General features: G+C 41.3%; 1 protein-coding gene across 1 annotated transcript in view; it reads right to left on the reverse strand.

Annotated features, from left to right (window-relative positions):
• Positions 1 to 4035: 4035 nt before the first annotated feature.
• Positions 4036 to 26856, reverse strand: part of ARL8A (ARF like GTPase 8A) — a 37924-nt gene continuing 15103 nt past the window's right edge. The window contains exons 4-7 of the mRNA XM_073666848.1: positions 20985 to 21078; positions 10520 to 10587; positions 9499 to 9569; positions 4036 to 5114 (exon numbers count right to left, since the gene is read on the reverse strand). Of these exons, the coding sequence (XP_073522949.1) occupies positions 5065 to 5114; positions 9499 to 9569; positions 10520 to 10587; positions 20985 to 21078 (283 nt within the window). The 3' untranslated portion in view covers positions 4036 to 5064. The remainder of the gene's footprint in view (positions 5115 to 9498; positions 9570 to 10519; positions 10588 to 20984; positions 21079 to 26856) is intronic.

Genomic DNA, 26856 nt, shown 5'->3' on the forward strand with positions numbered 1-26856 from the left:
ATTCTACCTTTCAATTTTTAGAGGCCTTTTAGTAAATAAAAGCAGCAACCTAATTGGTTGTTATGGTACACTTTCCCTATGTAATAGTCTTGATAAATCTCTCCAATTGATCCTATATTAAGGGGAATTTGTCACCAGGTTTTTGCCACATAATCAGGGAGTAACATAATGTAGAGAAAGAAACTCTGGTTCCAGTGATGTATCACTTACTAAGCGGTTTGCTGTAGTTTTGATTAAATAAGTTTTAGCAGCAGGAGATTATCACTAGAGGACTAGTAAACCTGCTGCCATATAGTCCTCCACATTCATGAGCTCTGTATAACCCCGCCCCCACCACTGATTGGCAGTTTTTTGCCTATGCACAGTGTAAACAGAAAGCTGCCAATCAGTGGAGAAGATGGGGTTATACAGAGCTCAGCAGTCAGAGAACTGTTTAATCAAAACTGAACCAAGCAGCCCAGTAAGTGATAGATTGCTGGAATTAGAGTCTCTGCCCCTACATCATGTTGCTCTCAGATGGGGTAGCAAAAACCTGGTAACAGATTCCCTTTAAACAATCTTTTCAGAATTAGATGTGTGTAAAAACCACCCGTTATATCCCTAAGAATCAAACTTTATATCGGCATTCCCAAACATATACCATTTTTGACCTTGACTGAATTTTTGGCCTCACTGCTGGGACATCCACCACTCATGGGAAGAAAGGATCTTCAGCATTTGATTAGATGTCTCTTAAACTCGGCCTAAGTTGTGAACAGCACTCACTGTGCAGAGGAAAATCTATAGAAATCAAAATAGTGGCACAAAAAGATTGGACGGATGGACACCATCAGTATGAGAGGGCATATTTCAGGGTTGTGCCACCATTTGTTATAGTAGGATTGTTGTGCTGTTCAACCAGTTTGAAAACAGGTAATTTCCCCACATTCATGAACAGACACATTTTATTTTACACCTGGGATTATAGAGCTGTAAACATTTTTTCTTGTTCCGATATTTAATATTTTTTCCATCTCCTTTTCCCATGATATGATGGGCCTAATTTGTATATTCTTTTTTATGCTCTTTTTTTTACGCTATTTGGCGATATCAGTGGGAAAATAAAGGAAATACGTGCCTGTTTTTCACATTTTTTTTATCACCACAAAGAATCACTGAAATACATTTTAAAATGTGTTAGTTACAGGGCAAATTCAGCCTTTTGTCTGCATGGCAGAGCCGACAGGTTCTACTAAGACCCAGCAGCTCCAACTCCCTCTCTACACACAGTGATCACATGATCACTGGGTCTGGAGGAGGAAGAACTGTGAGCGCTTCCTATTGTTATATACACAGCGATTTTTTGTGTGCTGTGTATACAGCGATCGGGAAGACAGAAATAGTAATAAACCCTCTCCGACTCCGACTTCTCTATATGTAGTCAGGCTGTGTCTGACAGCTGACTTACTGCTCCTGCAGCTGCTATACTATGCAATGACATTTTAGAATATCACTGCAAATTATAATGGGGACAGCCTGGACTTTCAAAGTTTATAGTAGGTCTGGAAGTAGTTAAAGAGGACCTTGCACTGGATTTTTTTCAATTTAAACTGAGTGTGTACTCTAATTGGTACTGTTCCACTGGGTATGGAACAGTTTTTCATTACAATGTAATAAATACAGTGGGGAAAATAAGTATTTGATACACTGCCGATTTTGCAAGTTTTCCCACCTACAAATAATGGAAAGATCTGTAATTTGTATGGTAGGTATACTTCACTTAAATTGTATTTTATTGCATGAAATAAGCATTTGATCACCTACCAACCAGCAAGAATTCTGGTTCTCACAGACCTGTTAGTTTTTCTCTAAGAAGCCCTTTTACTCTGCACTCATTACCTGTATTAATTGCACCTGGTTGAACTCGTTACCTGTATAAAAGACACCTGTACACACAATCAATCACACTCCAACCTCTCCACCATGGCCAAGACCAAAGAGCTGTCTAAGGACACCAGGGACAATATTGTACACCTGCACAAGGCTGGGATGGGCTACAGGACAATAGGCAAGCAGCTTCGTGAGAAGGCAACAACTGTTGGCAGAATTATTGGAAAATGGAAGAAACACAAGATGACTGTCAATCTTCTTCAGTCTGGGGCTCCATGCAAGGTCTTGCCTCGTGGGGTAAGGATGATTCTGAGAAAGGTCAGGAATCATCCCAGAACTACACGGGAGGACCTGGTCAATGATCTGAAGAGAGCTGGGACCACAGCCTCAAACATTACCGTAACACACTATGCCGTCATTGACTAAAATCCTGCAGGGCACACAAGGTCCCCCTGTTCACGCCAGCACATGTCCAGGCCCATTTCAAGTTTGCTAATGACCATCTGGATGATCCAGAGGAGGCATAGGAGAAGGTCATGTGGCCAGATGAGACCAAAATAGAACTTTTTGGTATCAACTCCACTCACCGTGTTTGGAGGAAGAAGGATGAGAACAATCCCGAGAACACCGTTCCAACCGTGAAGCATGGCGGGGAAAACATCATACTTTTAAGGTGCTTTTCTGCAAAGGGGACAAGACGATTGCACCGTATTGAAGGGAGGATGGGAAGGGGTCAAGTATAGTGAGATTTTGCCCAAAAACCTCCTTCCCTCAGTAAGAGCATTGAAGATGGGTCATGGCTGGGTCTTCCAGCATGACAATGATCCAAAACACACAGCCAGGGCAACTAAGGAGTGGTTTCGTAAGAAGCATTTCAAGGTCCTGGAGTGGCCTAGCCAGTCTCCAGACCTGAACCCAATAGAAAATCTTTGGAGGGAGCTGAAACTCAATGCTGCCCAGTTACAGCCCCGAAACCTGAAAGATCTGGAGATCTGTATGGAGGAGTGGACCAAAATTCCTGCTGCAGTGTTTGCAAACTTGGTCAAGAACTACAGGAAAAATATGACCTCTGTAATTGCAAACAAAGGTTTCTGTACCAAATATTAAGTTCTGTTTTTCTATTGAATCAAATACGTATTTCATGCAAAAAAATGCAAATGAATTATGTAAAAATCATTCAATGTGATTTTCTGGTTTTTATTTTTAGATTCTGTCTCTCACAGTGAAGTGTACCTACGATAAAAATTACAGACCTCTCCATTCTTTGTAGGTGGGAAAACTTTAAAAATCGGCAGTGTATCAATACTTATTTTCTCCACTGTATGTAAGTTGTCCCATCAACGAACCTGGGGTATACCACACAACTATGTTGCTTTTTCTCTTCAATGATGTTGGCCAATCAAAACACAGCTGTTGTAGAGGGGGAAAAAAAGCAAGCTGTTGTAGAGGGGGAAAAAAGCAAACGCCCATATGAAAGATTGGCAGTTCCAATTGGGGGAGGTACAAAGGTTAAATGAAAAAAGGCAGTGAAGGGACAAATGGTCACAGTATTTTTTCAGCTAATTTCTTTAGTTTTTTTTGTGCCTTTATTATTATTGTATTTTTACAGAATTCGTTTTTAAAATAAATTTGACAAATTTCTAGAAATAAAATGTACAAAAAAATATTTGAAACATTTCAACCATACTCACTCTCAGCAGTTGCAGTGTATTTTAAGCCAAAAGGCTCAGACTACATCTTTGGTTGAATTCAGACTTACATGTATCAGGGTCTGTGTTTGGACCGCGATGCACGAACTGGCTGTAGGTCACCTGACCTGAACTCAACAGCCTCATATATGCCTATGAGGCTGTCAAGTTCAGGTTGTGAGACCCGTGGCCAGTCTTAGCCGACTCTACTATAACCAGGAGCGCTCATTTGACCGAGCAGTCTGGTGTTATCTATGAGAATGCTGCTACCAGACATCTCTGGTGGTGGCTTATTTTTGGGAGAACAAAAGGATCAGAGGTCCGAGTTTTAACATGGCAAATCCTTAATACCCCAGACAGTCAATTGTCTGGAGCTCCCATATACATTAGACCGTCGATATCTCTGGGTTTGGCGAACATTAATCTAATGTGTATGGGGGAACTTGAATAATACAGTAAATCAGAAAAAGTTTCAATGTTGACAAAGTTATTAATTTATTAGACAGCAAAAAAAAATATACACAAGAAACAGACCTCAAGAAACAAAAAAAAAGTCTTTGTAATTAGTAGACTGTATAACAGTGCCAATGTCGGCACTGACCAGGATATGGCAAACTGTTCTGGATAGCTATTAACAAACATTTGCTGTAGTCTTAGACATGAGCCGCACGTTACATACTCATACATATAGAATGCAGCTTTTCTGTATTTCTACGTGAGACAAGTACTTCATTAAAGATGCATTTCCTTCTAACAGGCGGTGAACTGGATTAAAATCATCCAAAACCTTTTGAAATGTCATACCGAGTCATCTTATAAAATAAATTCACACGGAAAATAAAAATAATTCAACCGGTTTTATCCACCTTTCTGTTCTGCTCATTAAGATGGCGGTTACCTCTTCAGGTGGTGACAGTGGGTCGCGCTGAGCACAGGCCATTATTGCCCATATACTTTGTCTTCTGTAGCAGGTTCGTATAAATAGTCTAGAAAATGGCCTGTTCTTTTTTTCTTTAGGTATAGTTTCTGTTGTGAACCATTAGTTTAGACATACCAGTCTGCGTACAACTATATGATATTTCATACATACATATATATATTGACAAGGTGGTCTTTATAAATTAATGTTGATACGTTATCAGTCAACCAGCAGATAACTAAATTCATACGTTTAAATAAAAACAGAGAAAATGAAATTATATACATGTACACGGGAATAGATATATACACACACTCCAACAACAAGAAAGGGCTATCATAGAGATGGCTGAATGAGCTAGGAGGTGGACAATATCTTACAATGGAAGTGAGGAGAGTGTAAAAATACCATTAAAATCGAGACGTAAGGAAATGAGAAGAAGAGAGAGAGAATACCCAAAAAGATAAGGAGGAAAAAGAGAGAAATGAGGACTTGGACGCCTTTCCTTTTTCTCGGTATTTGTGGTAAGTCCTAGAAGGAACACATTCTCCAGGATATTTAAAAGTGGTAGCCAGGAATTTGGTGTTCTCAGCTCCTCCGGGACTTGGAGTGCTGAATAAGCCACTGTAGAGTGATGTCTGAAAGAATCATACAAGATATTACAAAACGTGTAATCATCCATGTGCATAATATTTACTTATTTTATTGGTTCACATAGCGCCATCATATTCCACTGTCCCCATTGGGGCTCACAATCTAATTTCCCTATTAATATGTCTTAGGAGTGTGGGAGGTGATAAAGAAAAGAATCAATAAAGCTATTATAATTTACCAATATATTATGTTACTTGTTATATGCCAGCTATACACCAGCTTTATAAAATCAGTTTTCATGTCAGCAGAAAAGATGAACAAAATAGGATCAATTTCCTATATAAAGTATTCAGACCCCTTTACAGTTTTCACTCTTTGTTTCATTGCAGCCATTTGGTAAATTCTAAAAAGTTCATTTTTTTCTCATTAAAGTACACTCTGCACCCCATCTTGACTTAAAAAAACAGAAATGTAGAAATTTTTGCAAATTTATTAAAAAAGAAAAACTGAAATATCACGTGGTCATAAGTATTCAGACCCTTTGCTCAGACACTCATATTTAAGTCACATGCTGTCCATTTCCTTGTGATCCTCCTTGAGATGGTTCTACTCCTTCATTGGAGTCCAGCTGTGTTTAATTAAACTGAAAGGACTTGATTTGGAAAGGCACACACCTGTCTATATAAGACCTCACAGCTCACAGTGCATGTCAGACCAAATGAGAATCATGAGCTCAAAGGAACTGCCCAAGGAGCTCAGAGACAGAATTGTGGCAAGGCACAGATCTGGTCAAGGTTACAAAAGAATTTCTGCAGTACTCAAGGTTACTAAGAGCACACTGGCCTCTATAATCCTTAAATGGAAGAAGTTTGGGACCACCAGAAGTCTTCCTAGACCTGGCCGTCCAGCCAAACTGAGCAATCGTGGGAGAAGAGCCTTGGTGAGAGAGGTAAAGAAGAACCCCAAGATCACTGTGACTGAGCTCCAGAGATGCAGTAGGGAGATGGAAGAAAGTTCCACAAAGTCAACTATCACTGCGGCCCTCCACCAGTCGTGGCCTTATGGCAGAGTGGCACGACGGAAGCCTCTCCTCAGTGCAAGACATATGAAAGCCCACATAGAGTTTACTCAAAAACACACGAAGGACTTCCAGACTATGAGAAATAAGATTCTCTGGTCTGATGAGATGAAGATAGAACTTTTTGGTGATAATTCTAAGCGGTATGTGTGGAGAAGACCGGGCATGGCTCATCACCTGCCCAATACAATCCCAACCGTGAAACATGGTGGTGGCAGCATCATGCTATAGAAGTGTTTTTCAGCTGCAGGGATAGGACGACTGGTTGCAATTGAAGGAAACATAAATGCGGCCAAGGACAGAGATATCCTGGATGGAACCTCTTCCAGAGTGCTCTGGACCTCAGACTTGGCCGAAGGTTCACCCTCCAACAAGACAATAACCCTAAGGACACAGCTAAAATAACAAAGGAGTGGCTTCGGAACAACTCTGTGACCATTCTTGACTGGCCCAGCCAGAGCCCTGACCTAAACCCAATTGAGCATCTCTGGAGAGACCTGAAAATGGCTGTCCACTAACGTTCACCATCCAACCTGACGGAACTGGAGAGGATCTGCAAGGAAGAATAGCAGAGGATCCCCAAATCCAGGTGTGAAAAACTTGTTGCATCATTCCCAAGAAGACTCATTGCTGTACTAGCTCAAAAGGGTGCTTCTACTCAATACTGCGCAAAGGGTCTGAATACTTATGACCATGTTATAGTTCAGTTTTTCTTTTTTAATAAATTTGAAAAAATTTCTACATTTCTGTTTTTTTTTAGTTAAGATGGGGTGCAGAGTGGACTTTAATGAGAAAAAAAAAAATGAACTTTTTAGAATTTACCAAATGGCTGCAATGAAACAAAGAGTGAAAAATTTAAAGAAGTCTGAATACTTTCCGTACCCACTGTAGATCTTTTACATGGAGAAATAACTAGACTGCATGGGGGTCTTAACTATCCAGATTTATGCACCCTGAGCATCAATACTCCAAATAATTAGCTACAGGGCTCAAGACACCTCATACTATACAGATTCTGAACTGGACCAGACATTCTCATCCTCACTTCCCTTGGTGCTATGGGAGAACACTTAATAGCACACTGGCATGCCTGGAATTTAATCAGAATAGTTAAAAGACTAAATCCCCTTCTGTCCTTACATAAAAGCTTGGTTGAAAACCCAAGTAGCTGGGTTAGCTTAGCAGAGTGAAGTTTGGGCTGGAGCTGAACAGAGGTGTGCTTGCTTGGTGCAGACATTTAAACTGCTTGAGCTGATAGTGCCTTGAATAGCGAGACTGATGAGGCTGCTACATTAACTTTGTTTCATTGAGCCTGAAGAAAGGACTGTTTATATTATTAACTTGTACTGGAGAAAATCTGTTTTTGTTTTGAAGCTGTAAAATTCATAATGGACAATAAATTATATGCTGTTTTGATATAAAAACCCTGTGCCGGTGTGTATCCAAGTGGCTACCAGAGAACTGAAACCCCAAAGTACGTATTTGGCTGCATGGAATTATGTGCACCAATATATTCTGTATGTGATGACCTATATGTTTATTAATACACTGCTCAAAAAAATAAAGGGAACACTTAAACAACAGAATATAACTCCAAGTAAATCAAACTTCTGTGAAATCAAACTGTCCACTTAGGAAGCAACACTGATTGACAATCAATTTCACATGCTGTTGTGCAAATGGAATAGACAATAGATGGAAATTATTGGCAATTATCAAGACACCCTCAATAAAGGAGTGGTTCTACAGGTGGGGACCACAGACCACATCTCAGTACCAATACTTTCTGGCTGATGTTTTGGTCACTTTTGAATGTTGGTTGTGCTTTCACATGCGTAGTAGCATGAGACGGACTCTACAACCCACAGAAGTTGCTCAGGTAGTGCAGCTCATCCAGGATGGCACATCAATGCAAGCTGTGGCAAGAAGGTTTGCTGTGTCTGTCAGCGTAGTGTCCAGAGTCTGGAGGCGCTAACAGAAGACAGGCCAGTACACCAGGAGACGTGGAGGGGGCCGTAGGAGGGCAACAACCCAGCAGCAGGACCGCTACCTCCGCCTTTGTGCAAGGAGGAACAGGAGGAGCACTGCCAGAGCCCTGCAAAATGACCTCCAGCAGGCCACAAATGTGCATGTGTCTGCACAAACGGTTAGAAACCGACTCCATGAGGGTGGCATGAGGGCCCAACGTCCACAGATGGGGGTTGTGCTCACAGCCCAACACCGTGCAGGACGCTTGGCATTTGCCACAGAACACCAGGATTGGCAAAGTCGCCACTGGCGCCCTGTGCTCTTCACAGATGAAAGCAGGTTCACACTAAGCACATGTGACAGAGTCTGGAGACGCCGTGGAGAGCGATCTGTTGCCTGCAACATCCTTCAGCATGACCAGTTTGGCAGTGGGTCAGTAATGGTGTGGGGTGGCATTTCTTTGGAGGGCCACACAGCCCTCCATGTGCTTGCCAGAGGTAGCCTGAATACCATTAGGTACCGAGGTGAGATCCTCAGACCCCTTGTGAGACCATATGCTGGTGCGGTTGGCCCTGGGTTCCTCCTAATGCAGGACAATGCCAGATCTCATGTGGCTGGAGTGTGTCATCAGTTCCTGCAAGATGAAGGCATTGAAGCCATGGACTGGCCCGCCCGTTGGCGGATGCTTTAGTCCAGGTCTGGGAGGAGATCCCACAGGAGACCATCCGCAACCTCATCAGGAGCATGCCCAGGATGTTGTAGGGTGGTCATACAGGCACGTGGAGGCCACACACAATACTGAGCCTCATTTTGACTTGTTTTAAGGACATTACATCAAAGTTGGATCAGCCTGTAGTGTGTTTTTCCACTTTATTTTGGGGGTGACTCCAAATCCAGGCCTCCATTGGTTAATAAATTTGATTTCCATTGGTGATTTTTGTGTGATTTTGTTGTCAGCACATTCAACTTTGTACAGAACAAAGTATTCAATGAGAATATTTCATTCATTCAGATCTAGGATGTGTTATTTGAGTGTTCCCTTTATTTTTTTTGAGCAGTGTATATACAGAACGTAACTAATATGGTCATTATAAGAGTTATTTTGTGTGGTTAGATTATTTTATAATAAGGAAAGTCCCCCATAGAGAGTACAATAGGACTTGCAATACTTTCCTAATATGGTATATACTATTTTGTGGAAACCGTATTAGATGAGGAGTGAAACTCTATTGCCATTTTTCATCTGCCACAAAACCCAAGCAATAAAGATGACCGTCATAGTTAGGTGCTCCACTTGGTCCACAGCCATGCTTTCTCCAAGATCAAACTTGTTTTCCCCTATTGTAGCCATACATACGCCACTTTTTCTCTTTGTTACCTACCAATGTTATCCTTTTCTTTGCAGGAAATGGAGTAGCAGCAGATCTCCCGATCCTGGATTGCCGATAGGTTCCTAAAGAGAAAAGAGAACTGAATGAATAGAGTACAACTAGGCCTGTGAGGTAGAACCTTTTCTGTGTGGTTACATTATTATTATGGTTAAACGTGTTCATCAAGTTCAACCAAGGGAGAAGAAAGGATGTGAAGGACAACGGAGAAAAAGCATACTATATAAAACATAGAGAGGGGAGAAAGGCTGGTCATAAATGGACACAAATCACTAAGACGACCTACACAGCAGCACCAGGAATGGAAAATGATCAGGGCAAGCAACGTTAAGGCCTCCTATGAATTAAAGCACATGAGATCTGTAAAGTTCTGTACAGCATAGATACCATGGTTCTGCTATATATATTGGGCAATATTTCAGTACTCAGAAACAGGCTCAGTAGTTACATAGCCAATAAAAAATGCAAAAATTGACAAGCTGTGGATTAAGGGTATGTGCACACGATCAGTGTTCACTGCGGATTGGACGCAGCACAAGTGGTCTGCGTGCAATCCCCAGCGGTCAGATGTTACAGCATAGTGGATGGGATTTATACAAATCTCATGTCCACTATGCGTCTGCGGCTCACCCGCGGAAACTGACATGTGGCGCGTCTATCCAGACCACAGCATGTCAATTTCCTCCTCCGGGTCCGCATGCGAGCTTTCCCCATAGACCTAATCTCTATGAGGAAAGCTCACCTGTGAGAAAAAAAAAAAAATGCCCGCCGCTCATTTGCATAATCAGCGGAAGCCGGAGGCGGCTTTTCCGCAGCCTCGGGGCCACATTCCCTGCACATACCCTTAAAATCTGCTCGGCCATTGAATTGGTGCAATGCAGAGTTTCCACCAGGAAAATGGTGCAGGAACTTCAGCAGCGTGTCTGCCCTTATGGATCACGGTGCTAGTGGGAGAATTGTGAGCTTTCCATGACATTAACGTTTATTTTAATATAGTAGTATACCATATACTCACATTCTTTCAATTAACTCTTTCTCATCAAGAGCACCAGCAATGTCTCTCTTGTTTCCAAGAACAAGGACCTGAAACAGAAGCAAATAAAACGGCTTGAAATTACACTATTTGGTTTTACACAATTGCTCCACCAAATGACAAAAAAATACAAAACAAAACAGAAAATCCCTTTAAGGCCTTGTTCCCATGTAGCGTAAACCCTGCGTCTTTTTCTGCTGTATTTCTTTCAGAAGAAAACCTGCTGTTTACCAGTTCAAGCAAAGTGGCTGTGATTTCATGAAAACTCATGCCCACAGTAAAAATGCAAGTAAAATCACAGTTGCGTTAAAGAAGCACTCCTCCTCCCATCAAAGTTTTTATCCCCTTAATACACTGCAGTCATCATATTATATGGCACTGTGTACTTACAATTGCTAATTTTGCCTTTCTACCCAACTAATTTCTCTCTTTTCCATTAGGTCTGTGACATTGCGTGATTAAAAACTGACTAGCTGAATCCTTCTAAGCTCTATGTAGAAACAGGAGGTCCATTTTCGCTGTATGAGTCATAAGTCCCTGCAAAAGTGCCTGGCAGAGGGGTGGGGTGAGGGAGAAGCTGGGACAGGAGTTGAAGAGGGGAATGATAAATGCAGGGAAAAGAGACTACTTGTTTCTACATAGAGCAGAGAAAAGAGAAGAATTAGCTGTATAGAAAGGCAAAATGAGTAATTGTACGTACACAGTGCTGTATACAGTTAGGTCCATATATATTTGGACAGAGACAACATTTTTCAAATTTTGGTTCTAGACATTACCACAATGAATTTTAAACAAAACAATTCAGATGCAGATGAAGTTCAGACTTTCAGCTTTCATTTGAGGGTATCCACATTAAAATTGGATGAAGGGTTTAGGAGTTTCAGCTCCTTAACATGTGCCACCCTGTTTTTAAAGGGACCAAAAGTAATTGGACAATTGACTCCAAGGCTATTTCATGGACAGGTGTGAGCAATCCCTTCGTTATGTCATTCTCAATTAAGCAGATAAAAGACCTGGAGTTGATTTGAGGTGTGGTGCTTGCATTTGGAAGGTTTTGCTGTGAAGTAAACATGCGGTCAAAGGAGCTCTCCATATGCAGGTGAAACAAGCCATCCTTAAGCTGCAAAAACAGAAAAAACCCATCCGAGAAATTGCTACAATATTAGGAGTGGCAAAATCTACAGTTTGGTACATCCTGAGAAAGAAAGAAAGCACTGGTGAACTCATCAATGCAAAAAGACCTGGGCGCCCACGGAAGACAACAGTGGTGGATGATCGCAGAATAATCTCCATGGTGAAGAGAAACCCCTTCACAACAGCCAACCAAGTGAACAACACTCTCCAGGAGGCAGGCGTATCAATATCCAAATCTACCATAAAGAGAAGACTGCATGAAAGTAAATACAGAGGGTTCACTGCACGGTGCAAGCCACTCATAAGCATCAAGAATAAAAAGGCTAGACTGGACTTTGCTAAAAAACATCTAAAAAAGCCAGCACAGTTCTGGAAGAACATTCTTTGGACAGATGAAACCAAGATCAACCTCTACCAGAATGATGGAAAGAGAAAAGTATGGCGAAGGCGTGGTACAGCTCATGATCCAAAGCTTACCACATCATCTGTAAAACACGGTGGAGGCAGTGTGATGGCTTGGGCATGCATGGCTGCCAGTGGCACTGGGTCACTAGTGTTTATTGATGATGTGACACAGGACAGAAGCAGCCGAGTGAATTCTGATGTATTCAGAGCCATACTGTGTGCTCAGATCCAGTCATATGCAGCCATCGTTTCATACTACAGATGGACAATGACCCAAAACATAAAGCCAAAACAACCCAGGAGTTTATTAAAGCAAAGTAGCGGAATATTCTTGAATGGCCAAGTCAGTCACCTGATCTCAACCCAATTGAGCATGCATTTCACTTGTTAATGACTAAACTTCAGACAGAAAGGCCCACAAACAAACAGCAACTGAAAACCACCGCAATGAAGGCCTGGCAGAGCATCAAAAAGGAGGAAACACAGCGTCTGGTGATGTCCATGAGTTCAAGACTTCAGGCAGTCATTGCCAACAAAGGGTTTTCAACCAAGTACTAGAAATGAACATTTTATTTACAATTATTTAATCTATCCAATTACTTTTGGCCCTTTAAAAACAGGGTGGCACATGTTAAGGAGCTGAAACTCCTAAACCCTTCATCCAATTTTACTGTGGATACCCTCAAATGAAAGCTGAAAGTCTGAACTTCAACTGCATCTGAATTGTTTTGTTTAAAATTCATTGTGGTAATGTCTAGAACCAAAATTAGAAAAATGTTGTCTCTGTCCAAATATATATGGACCTAACTGTAATATGCTGACTGCTATATATTAAAAGGATAAAAACTTTGATGGGAGGAGGAGTGCTGCTTTAAGTGCAGCATTCCAGCATTAAAACATAAAAATACCCATTCCATCAAATCTGCACCAAAAAGGGTAAATGGCATGAAAAATGTAGCAAAAAGGCAATAATCAGAGCAGATTGGTATTGCGTATTTAGGTGAGGACACCTTAAGAAAAAAAGCAGCTGACGAAAAAAACCTGCATTTTTGTACAAGTAAACATGGCCTAACTCAAAGGTTTTCCTAAAACACAACCCAAAATGAGTTTCAAACGTCTGACATTACGGTTAAGTTCCCACAATGAGTTTTTGATGCCGTGTATTTTTGCTGTGAACAAAAAAAAAAATCAGTTTTATTTAAAATATGAAATAACAAAAAGCGACCAAAATTACAGCGTCAAAAATGCGATAGAAGCGCACGTAACAAAATGCAAGTAACCTAATAGGTGCAGAAATACTGCAGAAAATCTGCAACATAAAAACTGCAAAAAACACGGACATCACTATAGATTATAATGGGTACTCATCCATATTGTCATCCATGTGATATCTGTGTGACCCTATTTTACGTCCGTCTAGCATCTGTATTTATGCATGAACAGGTTTAGATGTACATGACCAAGTACAGTGTCCTAGGCTAATAATGGCAATGTGTGTGTAAATATCAGATGCTATACGGTTGATCCATTGGGATCCATTATTTTTTGCGCACCCATAGATTTCTTGCTTATTTTGGCCAAATATTCTCCAGTTTACTTTCTGTTGGTCACAAGGTGAGGGCATTTTCAGACGGGTTTAACTAGCTAATCTCCGGTGTTGAAATTTGTTTTGCAGTATGAATTCATTAACATACGCTATTTACGGATTTTAGGCTTCAATTAGACATCCATGAGATCATTAAGTTTTTTTGATGAAAATCAGACAATTTTTCATACGCTCATCTGACCCCGGTTTTACACTGAATTGTTCTCGGAGATTTATTAAGCATGGAAACAGCATACATTAGGAACAATACTCATGTGTCTAGATGGCCGAGTGGGCTCTGATACTGGCTAATTGTAAACTAAATCAAAGCATTAAGATTTTGTCTAGAAAAGGTCATCCCTCTGTGAATTGTAAGAAATGCCACAGAGAGGTCAACAATCACTTTTAATAGAAATCATATGGAGAAAGGCTGTTGGGGGCCACTGGACAAGTGTGTTGGATCTGCGTGGCAATGGTTAATTTTTTATTCTATCATATTCCTGCTATTACCCAAATCTTGGGAAATTCCAGACACCCCTCAGTCCAAAATTGGGCACATTCTGCCTTCTACCGCAGAGAAAAAAAAATCTGAATGGAGAAGGTAAACTAATAGTACAATATGTCACATGTCTGTTGTCGGGTATCCCGGGGCCCCTACCCTGTCCCTAATGCTAGGGGCACCCTAGCTGGCCCTGTTCCCCGGATTACTTCTGAAGGTGAAGACGCCAGGGGCCACATACCTTGTCTGACCTCCTCAATCCGCCCTCAGTCTGTTCCCTCTTCCCCCAGGGAAGAGAGCAATAGTAGTGTATGGTAGTGCACAAACCAGACTAACAAGGTAATATAAACAGGGCTAAAGGAAAATACCAACATTCAAATAAATGCACACAAACAACATGTTAACACCGGGAAGTGGAGGATGGGAAACAAACCAAAATAGGAGAAGAATAGGATTAACACGCAACCTAAACAACACAACAGTCTAAGCTGAAATCCACCAAACACCTTCTCAAATAACCACTCTCCACCACACTCCTAGAACCATGCAGCATAAGCTATCTCTGGCAATGATAGCCTGCCAAAGCCCAGTATATATAGGAGCGGGGAGTGGCTAACACTGGACAGCTGAAAGCCTAAATGAAGGTGAGCTTCCAGGAGCTCACAACTGAGCAGATTAACCTCTGCACTGCTAAAATAAACTTGCACCATTTAATATGAAGGAGAAAGGCTTCTAATGAATGCAGGAGTGGGAGGAATCAGACGCTGCGGTTTTCTGGCTCCTCTCTGTCGCGGTAAACCCGTGACACAATACTGAAAGGTGTTTTCCCACGAACGAAAATTGATTTATTTATTTAAATAAAATGTGCTGAGATAATCTTATAAATGTTCCCCTAAGTAATGGCTGTGTCTGACCATGTACTGAACATGGTCTGATCATACCACAGCTCCTGGGCAGGGGAGGAAGCAAAAGAGTATACAGACATTACAGCAGGGGATCACAGCTGATTATTTCTGTGAGGTAAATCATGTCACTGCCTGTCTTAAACAAAGTTTTACTTAAAAAAAAGAATCAGCTGCACACCTGCTGTAATGTCTGTATATTCTTTTGCTTCCTCCCCTGCCCATGAGATGTGGTATGATCAAACCATGTTCCTGTACGGTCAGACACAGCCATTACACAGTACACAGCAGGGGCACATTTATAAGATTATCTCAGCACAGGAACATTTTATTTAAATACATCCAATTGTGGAACTAATTATTCCAAGATCTATTGATTAAAATCAGGGCTGTGGAGTCAGAGTTGTGGAGTCGGTGTCCATTTTGGTGGAGTCAAAGTTGGTATAAAATGCACCGACTCCAACTCCTAAAATATATAATAAATTGGGTACAGTAGTTCAATGCAGTTTGTATGGAATATTTTTTCATAAGAACTTGGGAAAGTTATGAAATGTCCTATAAATGTCTGTCCTATTCCTGATCTAAGGACTTTTAGCTGAGATGAATCTGTGCTACAGTAAATTTATCACTTAAACATGAGCAATGTGTGAGGGAGTCGTGGAGTCGGTGGCATGGAAATTGAGGAGTCGGAGGTTTGGCTTACCGACTCCACAGCCCTGATTAAAATGAACTTTTGTTCATGGGAAGACCTCTTTAATTCTGACAACTATTTTGGTTTTGATCTGTCCTTTGTAATCTTTGTGTAATTCTGTATACAGGTCCCCGAGCTCCGCTATCACTACCAATATGTGGCCATTGAAGTGTAAGCCTACGGCCAGGTAGATATCTTCAGGCGGATAGATAAATGGCTGCACACATCCCTGCCTGTATGGCAGCTTGCCGGATCTCCGCTCACACAGCTGCGGTGCAGATACATAACTGTCCACGTGAGAAATTGCTGCTGATGTGTTGCCATATGGTTAATTAATACAACTTCTCATAGTGTCATTAATGTTGAGACTCTGCAGAGAATTTAATGAAATCGAATAAATCATGGAGTCAGATTTCTAGAATAGCAATGGGATATAGGTAATAATCATTTGCAAATTACTTTTATTATTCATTTATAAGTTTACTATGCATCTAAAGATGACCCATCACTTGCTCAAAAAATGTCGAGCCATACAACTTTTAAAATTTCATGAGCTCGTCTGATTCTGCCGCTCTTTTCCTTTTTGTGCTGCATCACTCCATTGCAGAGATAATCATAACTGTTGCTTTTGGAGCACAATATGTGACATTTCTACCTGCAGTGCATGTGGGTGTTTCTTCAGAGTCTTCTCTAGGGGTGGGTGCCTTCCCTATCAGATGCTGACAATCACAGCTCGGTCACGTCTGAGGCTGATTGGCAGCGTCTGGAAGGGAGGGGTTGAAGTATAAGCCCCAGAGAAGACTGCGATCCGTGTATCGACCGTGATTTCTACACCAGCCAATAGTCTCCAGATCCAAACTCAACAGCCTCATAGACTTATATAATATTGTTGGGTTCAGGTCAGTAGAACTCAAGTCGGTTCTTACATTAAAAACACACATGTCAACGCAGCCTAAAGGCTTGGACAGACGACCGTATTTTCGATCCAACAAAACAACGTATCGTACTCGGACCAATGTTATTCTATAAAAATTGCAGCATGCACAATTTGCAACCGATATTCTGATCACACTCGGCCATGCAAGTCAATGAGTCAGTGGAAAACATCGGACTGCACTCTGATGACATCAGAGTGCTTTGCAATTTTTACAGACTGACAAAATAGAGAAGTTGGAAACATTTTTTTTTCACATCTTTTCCACAATCAAGAAACTTGAATCACACTATGATCACATTCTGATTAGAATGTGATTATCATAATTGTCTAGATTCTCTTGGATGAGAGAATATACACTGGTGTTGTTTCTTACAGTCAATTGGGTATAAAGAAGATTAGTCATGGCTACTGGTCTTCTAGCAAGGCCAATCAGCTTTGATCAACATCCAAACTGATGTAGTTTTCTTTTAAACCTGGGGCATATTTAACGCTGTATTACCATACATTACCCTAGTTTAGGTACAGTTGAAACCAGAAGTTTACATACACTATATAAAAAGACACATATGCATGTTTTTTAATTTTTAATATTTGCCAAATGCCAGAATAATTAGAGCGAGATAATGTTTTAAAGTATTGTTATTACTTACTGCAAAGTCAAAAGTTTACATACACTAAGATTACAATGCCTTTAAACAATTCTGGACTGCCGATATGATGATGTCATGTGTTTGGAAGCTTCTGATAGTTTTTTGGGCAACATCTGAGTTAATTAGAGACACACTTGTGGATGTATTTAAATGCACACCTGAAACACATTGCTTCTTTGTGCAGCATATCATGGGAAAGTTTAAAGAAATCAGCCAAGATATCAGGAAGAGAATTGTGGACTTGTACAAGTCTGGCTCATCCCTGGGTACAATTTCAAGATACCTGAAGGTGCCTCGTTCATCTATACAAACAATTATACGCAAGTACAAACAAGATGGGAATGTCCAGTCATCATGCCGCTCAGGAAGGAGATGGGTTCTGTGTCCTAGAGATGAACTTGATTTGGTCCAACATGTGAATATCAACCCAAGGACAAAAGCAAAAGACCTTGTGAAGTTGATGGCGGAAGCTGGTAAGATTGTGTCAATATCCACAGTGAAATGAGTACTGTATCAACATGGATGAAAGGCCACTCTGCCAGGAAGATGCCATTACTCCAAAAGAAACATAAAAAAACCAGATCAATGTTTGCAAATGCACACAGGATCAAAGAACTTAATTTTTGGAGACATGTCCTGTGGTCGGATGAAACTAAAATTGAACTTTTTGGGCATAAAGACCATCGTTACGTTTGGAGGAAAAGGGGAGAAGCTTGGAAGCCTAAGAACACCATCCCAGCAGTGAAACACGGGGGTGGCAGCATCATGTTGTAGGGTTGTTTTGCTGCAGGAGGGACAGATGCACTTCACAAAATAGATGGCATCACGAGAAAAGAAGATTATGTGGCAATACTGAAGCAACATCTCAAGACATCAGCCAGGAAGATAAAGCTTTCAAATGGACAATGACCCAAAACATACTACTAAAATGGTAACAAAGTGGCTTAAGGATAACAAAGTCAATGTTTTGGAGGGCCATCACAAAGCCCTGATCTCAATGCTATCGAAAATTTAAGGGCAAAGCTTAAAAGGCAGGTGCGAGCAAGGCGACCTACATACCTGGATCAGTTACACCAGTTTTGTCAGGGGAATGGGCCCAAATTCTGACCAACTATTGTGAGAAGCTTCTGGAAGGATATCCCAAAAGTTTGACCCAAGTCATTCAGTTTAAGGGCAATGGTACCAAATATTAATGAAATGTATGTAGACTTTTGACTTTGCAGAAAGTAATAAAAAAGCCTTAAAACATTCTCTCTCTCATTATTCTGGCATTTCGCAAATATTAAAAATGATGGTAATCTTAATTGACCTAAAACGGGAAAGGTTTATTCTGATTTCATGTCGTATATGTGTCTTTTTACAGTTATATGAAAAAGTTTGGGCACCCCTATTAATCTTAAGCTTAATGTTTTATAAAAATTGGTGTTTTTGCAACAGCTATTTCAGTTTGATATATGTAATAACTGTTGGACACAGTAATGTTTCTGCCTTGAAATGAGGTTCATTGTACTAACAGAAAATGTGCAATCTGCATTCAAACAAAATTTGACAGGTGCATAAGTATGGGCACCTCACCAGAAAAGTGACATTAATATTTAGTAGATCCTCCTTTTGCAAAAATAACAGCCTCTAGTCGCTTCCTGTAGCTTTTAATGAGTTCCTGGATCCTGGATGAAGGTATTTTTGACCATTCCTCTTTATAAAACAATTCCAGTTCAGTTAAGTTTGATGGTCGCCGAGCATGGACAGCCCTCTTCAAATGATCCCACAGATGTTCAATGATATTCAGGTCTGGGGACTGGGATGGCCATTCCAGAACATTGTAATTGTTCCTGTGCATGAATGCCTGAGTAGATTTGGAGCGGTGTTTTGGATCATTGTCTTGCTCAAAGATCCATCCCCTGAATAACTTCAACTTTATCACTGATTCTTGAACATTATTGTCAAGAATCTGCTGATACTGAGTGGAATCCATGCATCCCTCAACTTTAACAAGATTCCCGGTGCCGGCATTGGCCACACAGCCCCAAAGCATGATGGAACCTCCACCAAATTTTACTGTGGGTAGCAAGTGTTTTTCTTGGAATGCTGTGTTTTTTTGCCGCCATGCATAACGCCTTTTTGTATGACCAAACAACTCAATCTTGGTTTCATCAGTCCACAGGACCTTCTTCCAAAAAGAAATTGGCTTCTTCAAATGTGCTTTTGCATACCTCAGCCGACTCTGTTTGTGGCGTGCTTGCAGAAACGGCTTCTTTCGCATCACTCTCCCATACAGCTTCTCCTTGTGCAAAGTGCGTTGTATAGTTGACCGATGCACAGTGACACCATCTGCAGCAAGTTGATGCTGCAGCTCTCTGGAGGTGGTCTGAGGATGGTCCTTGACTGATCTCACCATTCTTCTTCTCTGCCTTTCTGATGTTTTTCTTGGCCTGCCACTTCTGGCCTTAACAAGAACTGTCCCTGTGTTCTTCCATTTCCTTACTATGTTCCTCACAGTGGAAACTGACAGGTTAAATCTCTGAGACAGCTTTTTGTATCCTTCCCCTGAACAACTATGTTGAATCTTTGCTTTCAGATCATTTGACAGTTTTTTTGAGGAGCCCATGATGCCACTCTTCAGAGGAGATTCAAACAGGAGAACAACTTGCAAGTGGCCACTTGAAGTAGCTTTTCTCATGATTGCATACACCTGGCTATGAAGTTCAAAGCTCAATGAGGTTACAAAACCAAAAAAGTGCTTTAGTAAGTCAGTAAAAAGTAGGTAGGAGTATTTAAAACAAGAAAATGATAAGGGTGCCCATACTTATGCACCTGTCAAATTTTGTTTGAATGCAGATTGCACATTTTCTGTTAGTACAATAAACCTCATTTCTAGGCAGAAACATTACTGTGTCCAACAGTTATTACATATATCAAACTGAAATAGCTGTTGCAAAAACACCAATTTTTATAAAACATTAAGCTTAAGATTAATAGGGGTGCCCAAACTTTTTCATATAACTGTATATAGTGTATGTAAACTTCTGGCTTCAACTGTACCTAAATAAGGATGATTTACTATGTGTTTTAAGCACTTTCTTTGCCTCAATTGACAATTGCTTAGAGTAAAAGGGCATGGCTTAAAAGGGTTGTCCACTACTAGACAATCCCTTATGTAAAATGCAACATAAAATAATGGCTGCAGCAGTTACATGGCACTGTTTATGTCACGAGACTGGCGGGGGACACAAGACTCAGAGTGGAAAAGTAATACTGGTTCAGGAGGAAATTATACACTTTTTCAATTTTACATAGCATTTTGGGGCCATTCATAGGCGTTGTTCAGTAATGGACAACCTCTTTAACATGTGACAATATGTTCTAAATTGTGTCTAAACCTAGGCACGAAAAAAGTAAGACAACCAATAGGTTGTGTAAAGTTAGAATGTTTCCAAAGATGCACAAAATGTATCATACAGCAAGGGTCAGTTTTAGACTGTCTGGTCTAACTTTTCACTGTCTGTGTCAGACTAGACTATTAAATCTGCCCATTTAAAAAACACATGAAAAAACAGAGAGAAAAATGGCAGGAGAATAAACACAAACCCTAACAGAAAGTTTGCGTGAAGGAAGCCTTGGCTAACTTAAGACCGGAAACTTACCGGAATACCTTGCAGTTGAGCCTTATCCAGTAAATTATGGAGCTCATTTTTTGAGGCCTCAATTTTGTCTTGATCTGCAGCATCCACCATGTATCTATGGAAAGATAAAGGACATAAGTATTATATCTCAATAACTTAGAATCCACCTTGGCTAAAAGGAAGGATTTTAATCTGTCATAACTATGTAGAGCCAATTTAATTAAAATTACAGAATTTCCGCATCTTCTCTATCATTTTCATACTCTCCCAATCTATTTAGCTCCTAAACAGGAGAAAAGGATCAACTATTTATACCATTCATTTATCTGGCAGGGAAAAAAGCCATGTATAGCCTTTAAATTACTCCAACAGCTGAAGGGAAATGGGGGTACACTTCCCTGATATTAGACACTATAACCTAGCATCCCTAATCCAGGTGGTGGTGGACTGGCTGGGAGGGACATCCTGCTACGCCCAGTACGGCCTGGAGTGCTGTCTCGCACCGGGGCTGGCTCTTCCCGCTCTCTTACACCTCCCTTATACTGAATTGCTGGGTGAGGTAAGAGTAAACCCACTCCTGGTGTCTACATGGAAGGCATGGCAGAAAATATGGCAACAATTTCGGCTCTCTCCCCAGGCATCTCTCCTTCTCCCACTCGTTGATAACCCTCATTTTCAACATAGACATTCCCACCCTGTCTTTTAACGGTGGCACTCTCAAGGTATAACATCTATTAAACACCTAGTCCACTTGGAGGAACGTCTTGTGTACTCAACAGAGGAGATGCAGTCTACACACCCTACCGTCAGATTCCCTTCTTTCCAATATCTACAAAGTAAGAGCTACGTAAGAAAGATACTAGCACATCTTCCTGAGCAGGAGTGGAGACCGTGCCTGCTTAGATGGTTCACTAAATCTAATTTTTTGCCTGGCCAAATAGCCACCAATTACAAATTCATCCATGTTGCCCTGGATTATGAGCAATCCCAATTTCCGCTAACAAAATGGCAGATTGAGGACCCCACCATGTTCAGCAGCACCATTCTGAAAGCTCTAGATCAAGCACACAAGTTCTACCCTTCAGCTTGTTTTCTAGAAATGAGATTGAAAATCTGTCATAGATACTATTTACCTCTGCAAAAAAGTCATAGAATGGGGCATCACACAACCTCCATGTGTTTTAAGGCCCACTCCCCCGAAGCCAATTTGTTCCATTGCCTGTGGACATGCCCGGTCATTCGACCCTTTTGAGTCAGAATGTGACAGTTCACTACCACGCATCTAACAAACTTTGTTCCTGATGAGCCTCTATGGGCCATCATTGGATATTTAAAGGCAGATAAATATACATGCTCTCCAGGGGCCCGTAAACTACTACATTTGGTGGCGGCAGCCGGTATTAAAGTCATTCTGCAGGTATGGATCCACCACCAAGCTCCTCTCTTCATGATCTTTCTAGACAAACTGTCGTTTCTGCTTGAGATGGAGTGGGCTGAAGCCTCCTTGTATAAAGAGGGAAGGGTGCAGTCCTTTTTTAAACTTGGGAAAGTTTCATCTCCCTGCTTCCACAACGTATTCAGGATGACAGAACTATTTTTCAATCAACAGTGTGGTATCAAGAGCAACTACTATTAGGAGAAGCGCCTATATAAAAATATTCTTGAAAATCTGCGTAGAGACGCTTCTGGGTGTTGGTGGTCTACTCTGGTTTCCGTGGGTCCTGCACAACTCTTAAAGAGAGTTTAAGGTTACACACCCATGTTGGGTGATCAATATGTAAGAGATGTACCTGTTTCAGACATGTTCTCTTCTCCCCTCCTTTCCTCCCCCTTCCCAGTTTTTGGTTTATTTTCCTTCTGAATCAATGTAATTATGCCTGGAATAGGTACTTTGCTACCCACCATCTCATTACAGTGTAACATACATATGTTAATCCTTGTCATTAGTATATATGCTTTGGGTAATATTTGCATTGATGTATGTAAATTTTTTTACTAGAATGAAAGAAACAGCAAGTTGGAAATATTTTGGGATAGTTTTTTTAGAAAGCAAATTGACACATTGTTTTATGGCTCAACAATTTGAAGGCGATAACTTTTTTATTTTTCTGCAGAGATGTGTGAGGGCTTGTTCATTGTGGGGTAAGCTGTAGTTTTCATTTATACCGTTTACCTACCACTTTTTTAACATTTCTTATTCCACTTTTCTTTCAAATTAAGGTGCCCAATAATAAATGTTTTAATGGTGTCCAAAATGAAGGATAAATAATGTGATATTTTATTCGTCAGCCCTGTTATAGATGTCACGTTAGCTTTTAACTGTTTGTATATTTTTGGAACAAAGGGGAAGAGGTTTATTTTAGGCTTTGAATGTTTATTTTTACTATATTTTTGAATAGTTCTAGTACATTTCTATACATTTTTTATGCAGTTTTTCTTGCTTGAATATTTATTTAATCAGTTTAACAAAATACTGAAATACTTCTACATGTGGTGTCCTGTCAGTATAAGCTCTGCTTGTCACCACACAAACTACAGTCACCTCCTGCCCCATTTCCCCCCAGTATGCAGGCCCATACTACATGAACTGCAATTAACATCTGCCCCATTTTTCCGCAGGAATACAGGCCCTTATTACATGAACTGTAACCACCACCTGCCCCATCCCCCCCCCCCACAATAAAGGCCTTCATTATATGAAATATAACCACCACCTGCCCCATTTACCCCACAATAAAGGCCTTCATTATATGAAATATAACCACCACCTGCTCCATTTACCCCACAATAAAGGCCTTCATTATATGAAATATAACCACCACCTGCTCCATTTCCCCCACAATAAAGGCCTTCATTACATGAACTGTAACCACCACCTGCCCCACCCCCCCCCACAATAAAGGCCTTCATTATATGAAATATAACCACCACCTGCCCCATTTACCCCACAATAAAGGCCTTCAGTATATGAAATATAACCACCACCTGCTCCATTTCCCCCACAATAAAGGCCTTCATTACATGAACTGTAACCACCATCTGCCCTATGTCCCCTCACAATAAAAGCCTTCAATACATGAACTGTAACCACCACCTGCCTCATTTCCCCCCACAATAAAGGTCTTCATTATATGAACTGTAAACACCACCAGCTCCATTTCTCCCCACAATAAAGGTCCTAATAACATGAACTGTAACCACCACCTGCCCCATTTTCCTCCGCAATAAAGGCCTTCATTATATGAACTGTAACCATCACCCGCCCCATTCCCCCCCCACAATAAAGGCCTCCATTATATGAACTATAGCCACCACCTGCCCCATTTCCCCACAATCAAGGCCTTCATTATATGAATTGTAACCACCACCTGCTCCATTTTCCACCGCAATAAAGGCCTTCATTATATGAACTGTAACCATCACCTGCCCCATTCCCCCCCCCACAATAAAGGCCTTCATTATATGAAATATAACCACCAAGTGCCCCATTTCCCCCACAATAAAGGACTTCATTACATGAACTGTAACCACCATCTACCCCATTTCCCCACAATAAGCCCTTCATTACATGAACTATACCCACTACCTGCCCTATGTCCTCTCACAATAAAGGCCTTCATTATATTAACTGTAACCACCATCTGCTCTATGTCCCCTCACAATAAAAGCCTTCAATATGTGAATTGTAACCACCACCAGCTCCATTTTCCCCTTCAATAAAGGCCTTCATTACAAGAACTGTAAACATCACCTGCCCTATTTCCCCCACAATAAAGGCCTTCAATACATGAACTGTTAGGCTGAGTTCACACGATGCGTTTTTCATGCATTTCCGCGGCGTTTTTGCAGTTGCGTAAACGCCACGGAAACGCATGAAAAACGCATGGTAGAAGGGCAGCAATGTTCCCCAATTGAAATCCGCATGTGCTGTGCCCATGATGCGGATTTTTCCGCAGCGTAAACGCTGCGCTCAAAAATCCGCAGCATGTCAATTAATTTTGCGGAAACGCTGCTTTTTTGGCGCCATTGACTTGCATTAGACCGCATGGAATCCGCATCACTGTATATGTTGATGCGCTTTTCATGCGGTCTAATGTGCGGATGGTACCCGGGTGTGGATGAGAGGACTCGCATCCAGACCCAGGTACCATTAAAAAAAAAAAAGAATAAAATAAAAAATATATATATACTTACCTTCTGACGCCCGCGCTGCGCTCCTGTTTGGTTCCCCGCACTTCGCGGTTGAATGAAGAAAGACCTTCGCTGACGTTAGAGTCATGTGACGGGTCATGTGACGCTGACGTCGGCAGGTCCTTCAGTCTTCACTGCCGGTAGCCGGGACCGAGCGAAGCAAGACACCGGGGGCCATCAGAGGGTAAAGTATATATTTATTTTTCTATTTTTTGACATTCACACACTATATAAATCCATGCCGGTTGCATGGATTTATATAGTGTGAAGTTGACAAGCACTTTCCAAGTGATGCTAAAATCGCTTGGGAAGCGCTTGTCAACCTGCATGCGGAAATGCATGTGAAGAACGCTTCATTTCCGCATGTCCCTGGCAGGAAACCGCATGTACAATCCGCATGCGTTTTTTCCTGCCAGGGAGATGCAGAAATGCTCAGGAAAAAATCCTGAGCATTTCTGCATCATGTGCACATACCCTTACCACGACCTGCCTCACCCCCCCCCCACAATAAAGGCCTTCATTATATGAACTATAGCCACCACCTGCCCCATATGCCCACAATAAAAGCCTTCATTACATGAACTGTAACCACCACCTGCCCCATTTCCCCCCACAATAAAGGCCTTCATTATATGAACTGTAAACACCACCAGCTCCATTTCCCCCCATAATAAAGGCCCTAATAACATGAACTGTAACCATCACCTGCCCTATTCCCCCCCACAATAAAGGTCTTCATTATATGAACTGTAAACACCACCAGCTCCATTTCCCCCCATAATAAAGGCCCTAATAACATGAACTGTAACCACCACCTGCCCCATTTCCCCCCACAATAAAGGCCTTCATTATGTGAACTGTAAACACCACCAGCTCCATTTCCCCCCATAATAAAGGCCCTAATAACATGAACTGTAACCATCACCTGCCCCATTCCCCCCCACAATAAAGGCCTTCACTATATGAACTGTAACCACCACCTGCCCCATTTCCCACCACAATAAAGGCCTTCATTATATGAACTATAACCACCACCTGCCCCATTTCCCCACAATAAAGGACTTCATTAAAGGAACCATAACCACCACCAGCCTCATTTCCCCCCCACAATAAAGGCCTTCATTATATGAACTATAACCACCACCTGCCCCATTTCCCCACAATAAAGGCCTTCATTACATCAACTGTAAACACCATCTGCCCTATTTCCCCTCACAATAAAAGCCTTCAATACATGAACTGTAACCACCACCTGCCTCATTTCCACCCACAATAGAGGCCTTCATTATATGAACTGTAAACACCACCAGCTCCATTTCCCCCCATAATAAAAGGTCCTAATAACATGAACTGTAACCACCACCTGCCCCATTTTCCCCCGCAATAAAGGCCTTCATTATATGAACTGTAACCATCATCTGCCCCATTTCCCCCCACAATAAAGGCCTTCATTACATGAACTGTAACCACCACCTGCCCCCCCCCCCACAATAAAGGCCTTCATTATATGAACTGTAACCACCACCTGCCCCCCCCCACAATAAAGGCCTTCATTATATGTACTGTAACCACCATCTGCCCCATTTCCCCCCACAATAAAGGCCTTCATTACATGAACTGTAACCACCACCTGCCCCCCCCACAATAAAGGCCTTCATTATATGAACTGTAACCACCATCTGCCCCATTTCCCCACAATAAA

Source organism: Phyllobates terribilis, unplaced genomic scaffold, assembly GCF_046119375.1.
Source record: "Phyllobates terribilis strain yellow unplaced genomic scaffold, ASM4611937v1 Scaffold_2__4_contigs__length_985480577, whole genome shotgun sequence".
NCBI classification, from domain to species: Eukaryota; Metazoa; Chordata; class Amphibia; order Anura; family Dendrobatidae; genus Phyllobates; species Phyllobates terribilis.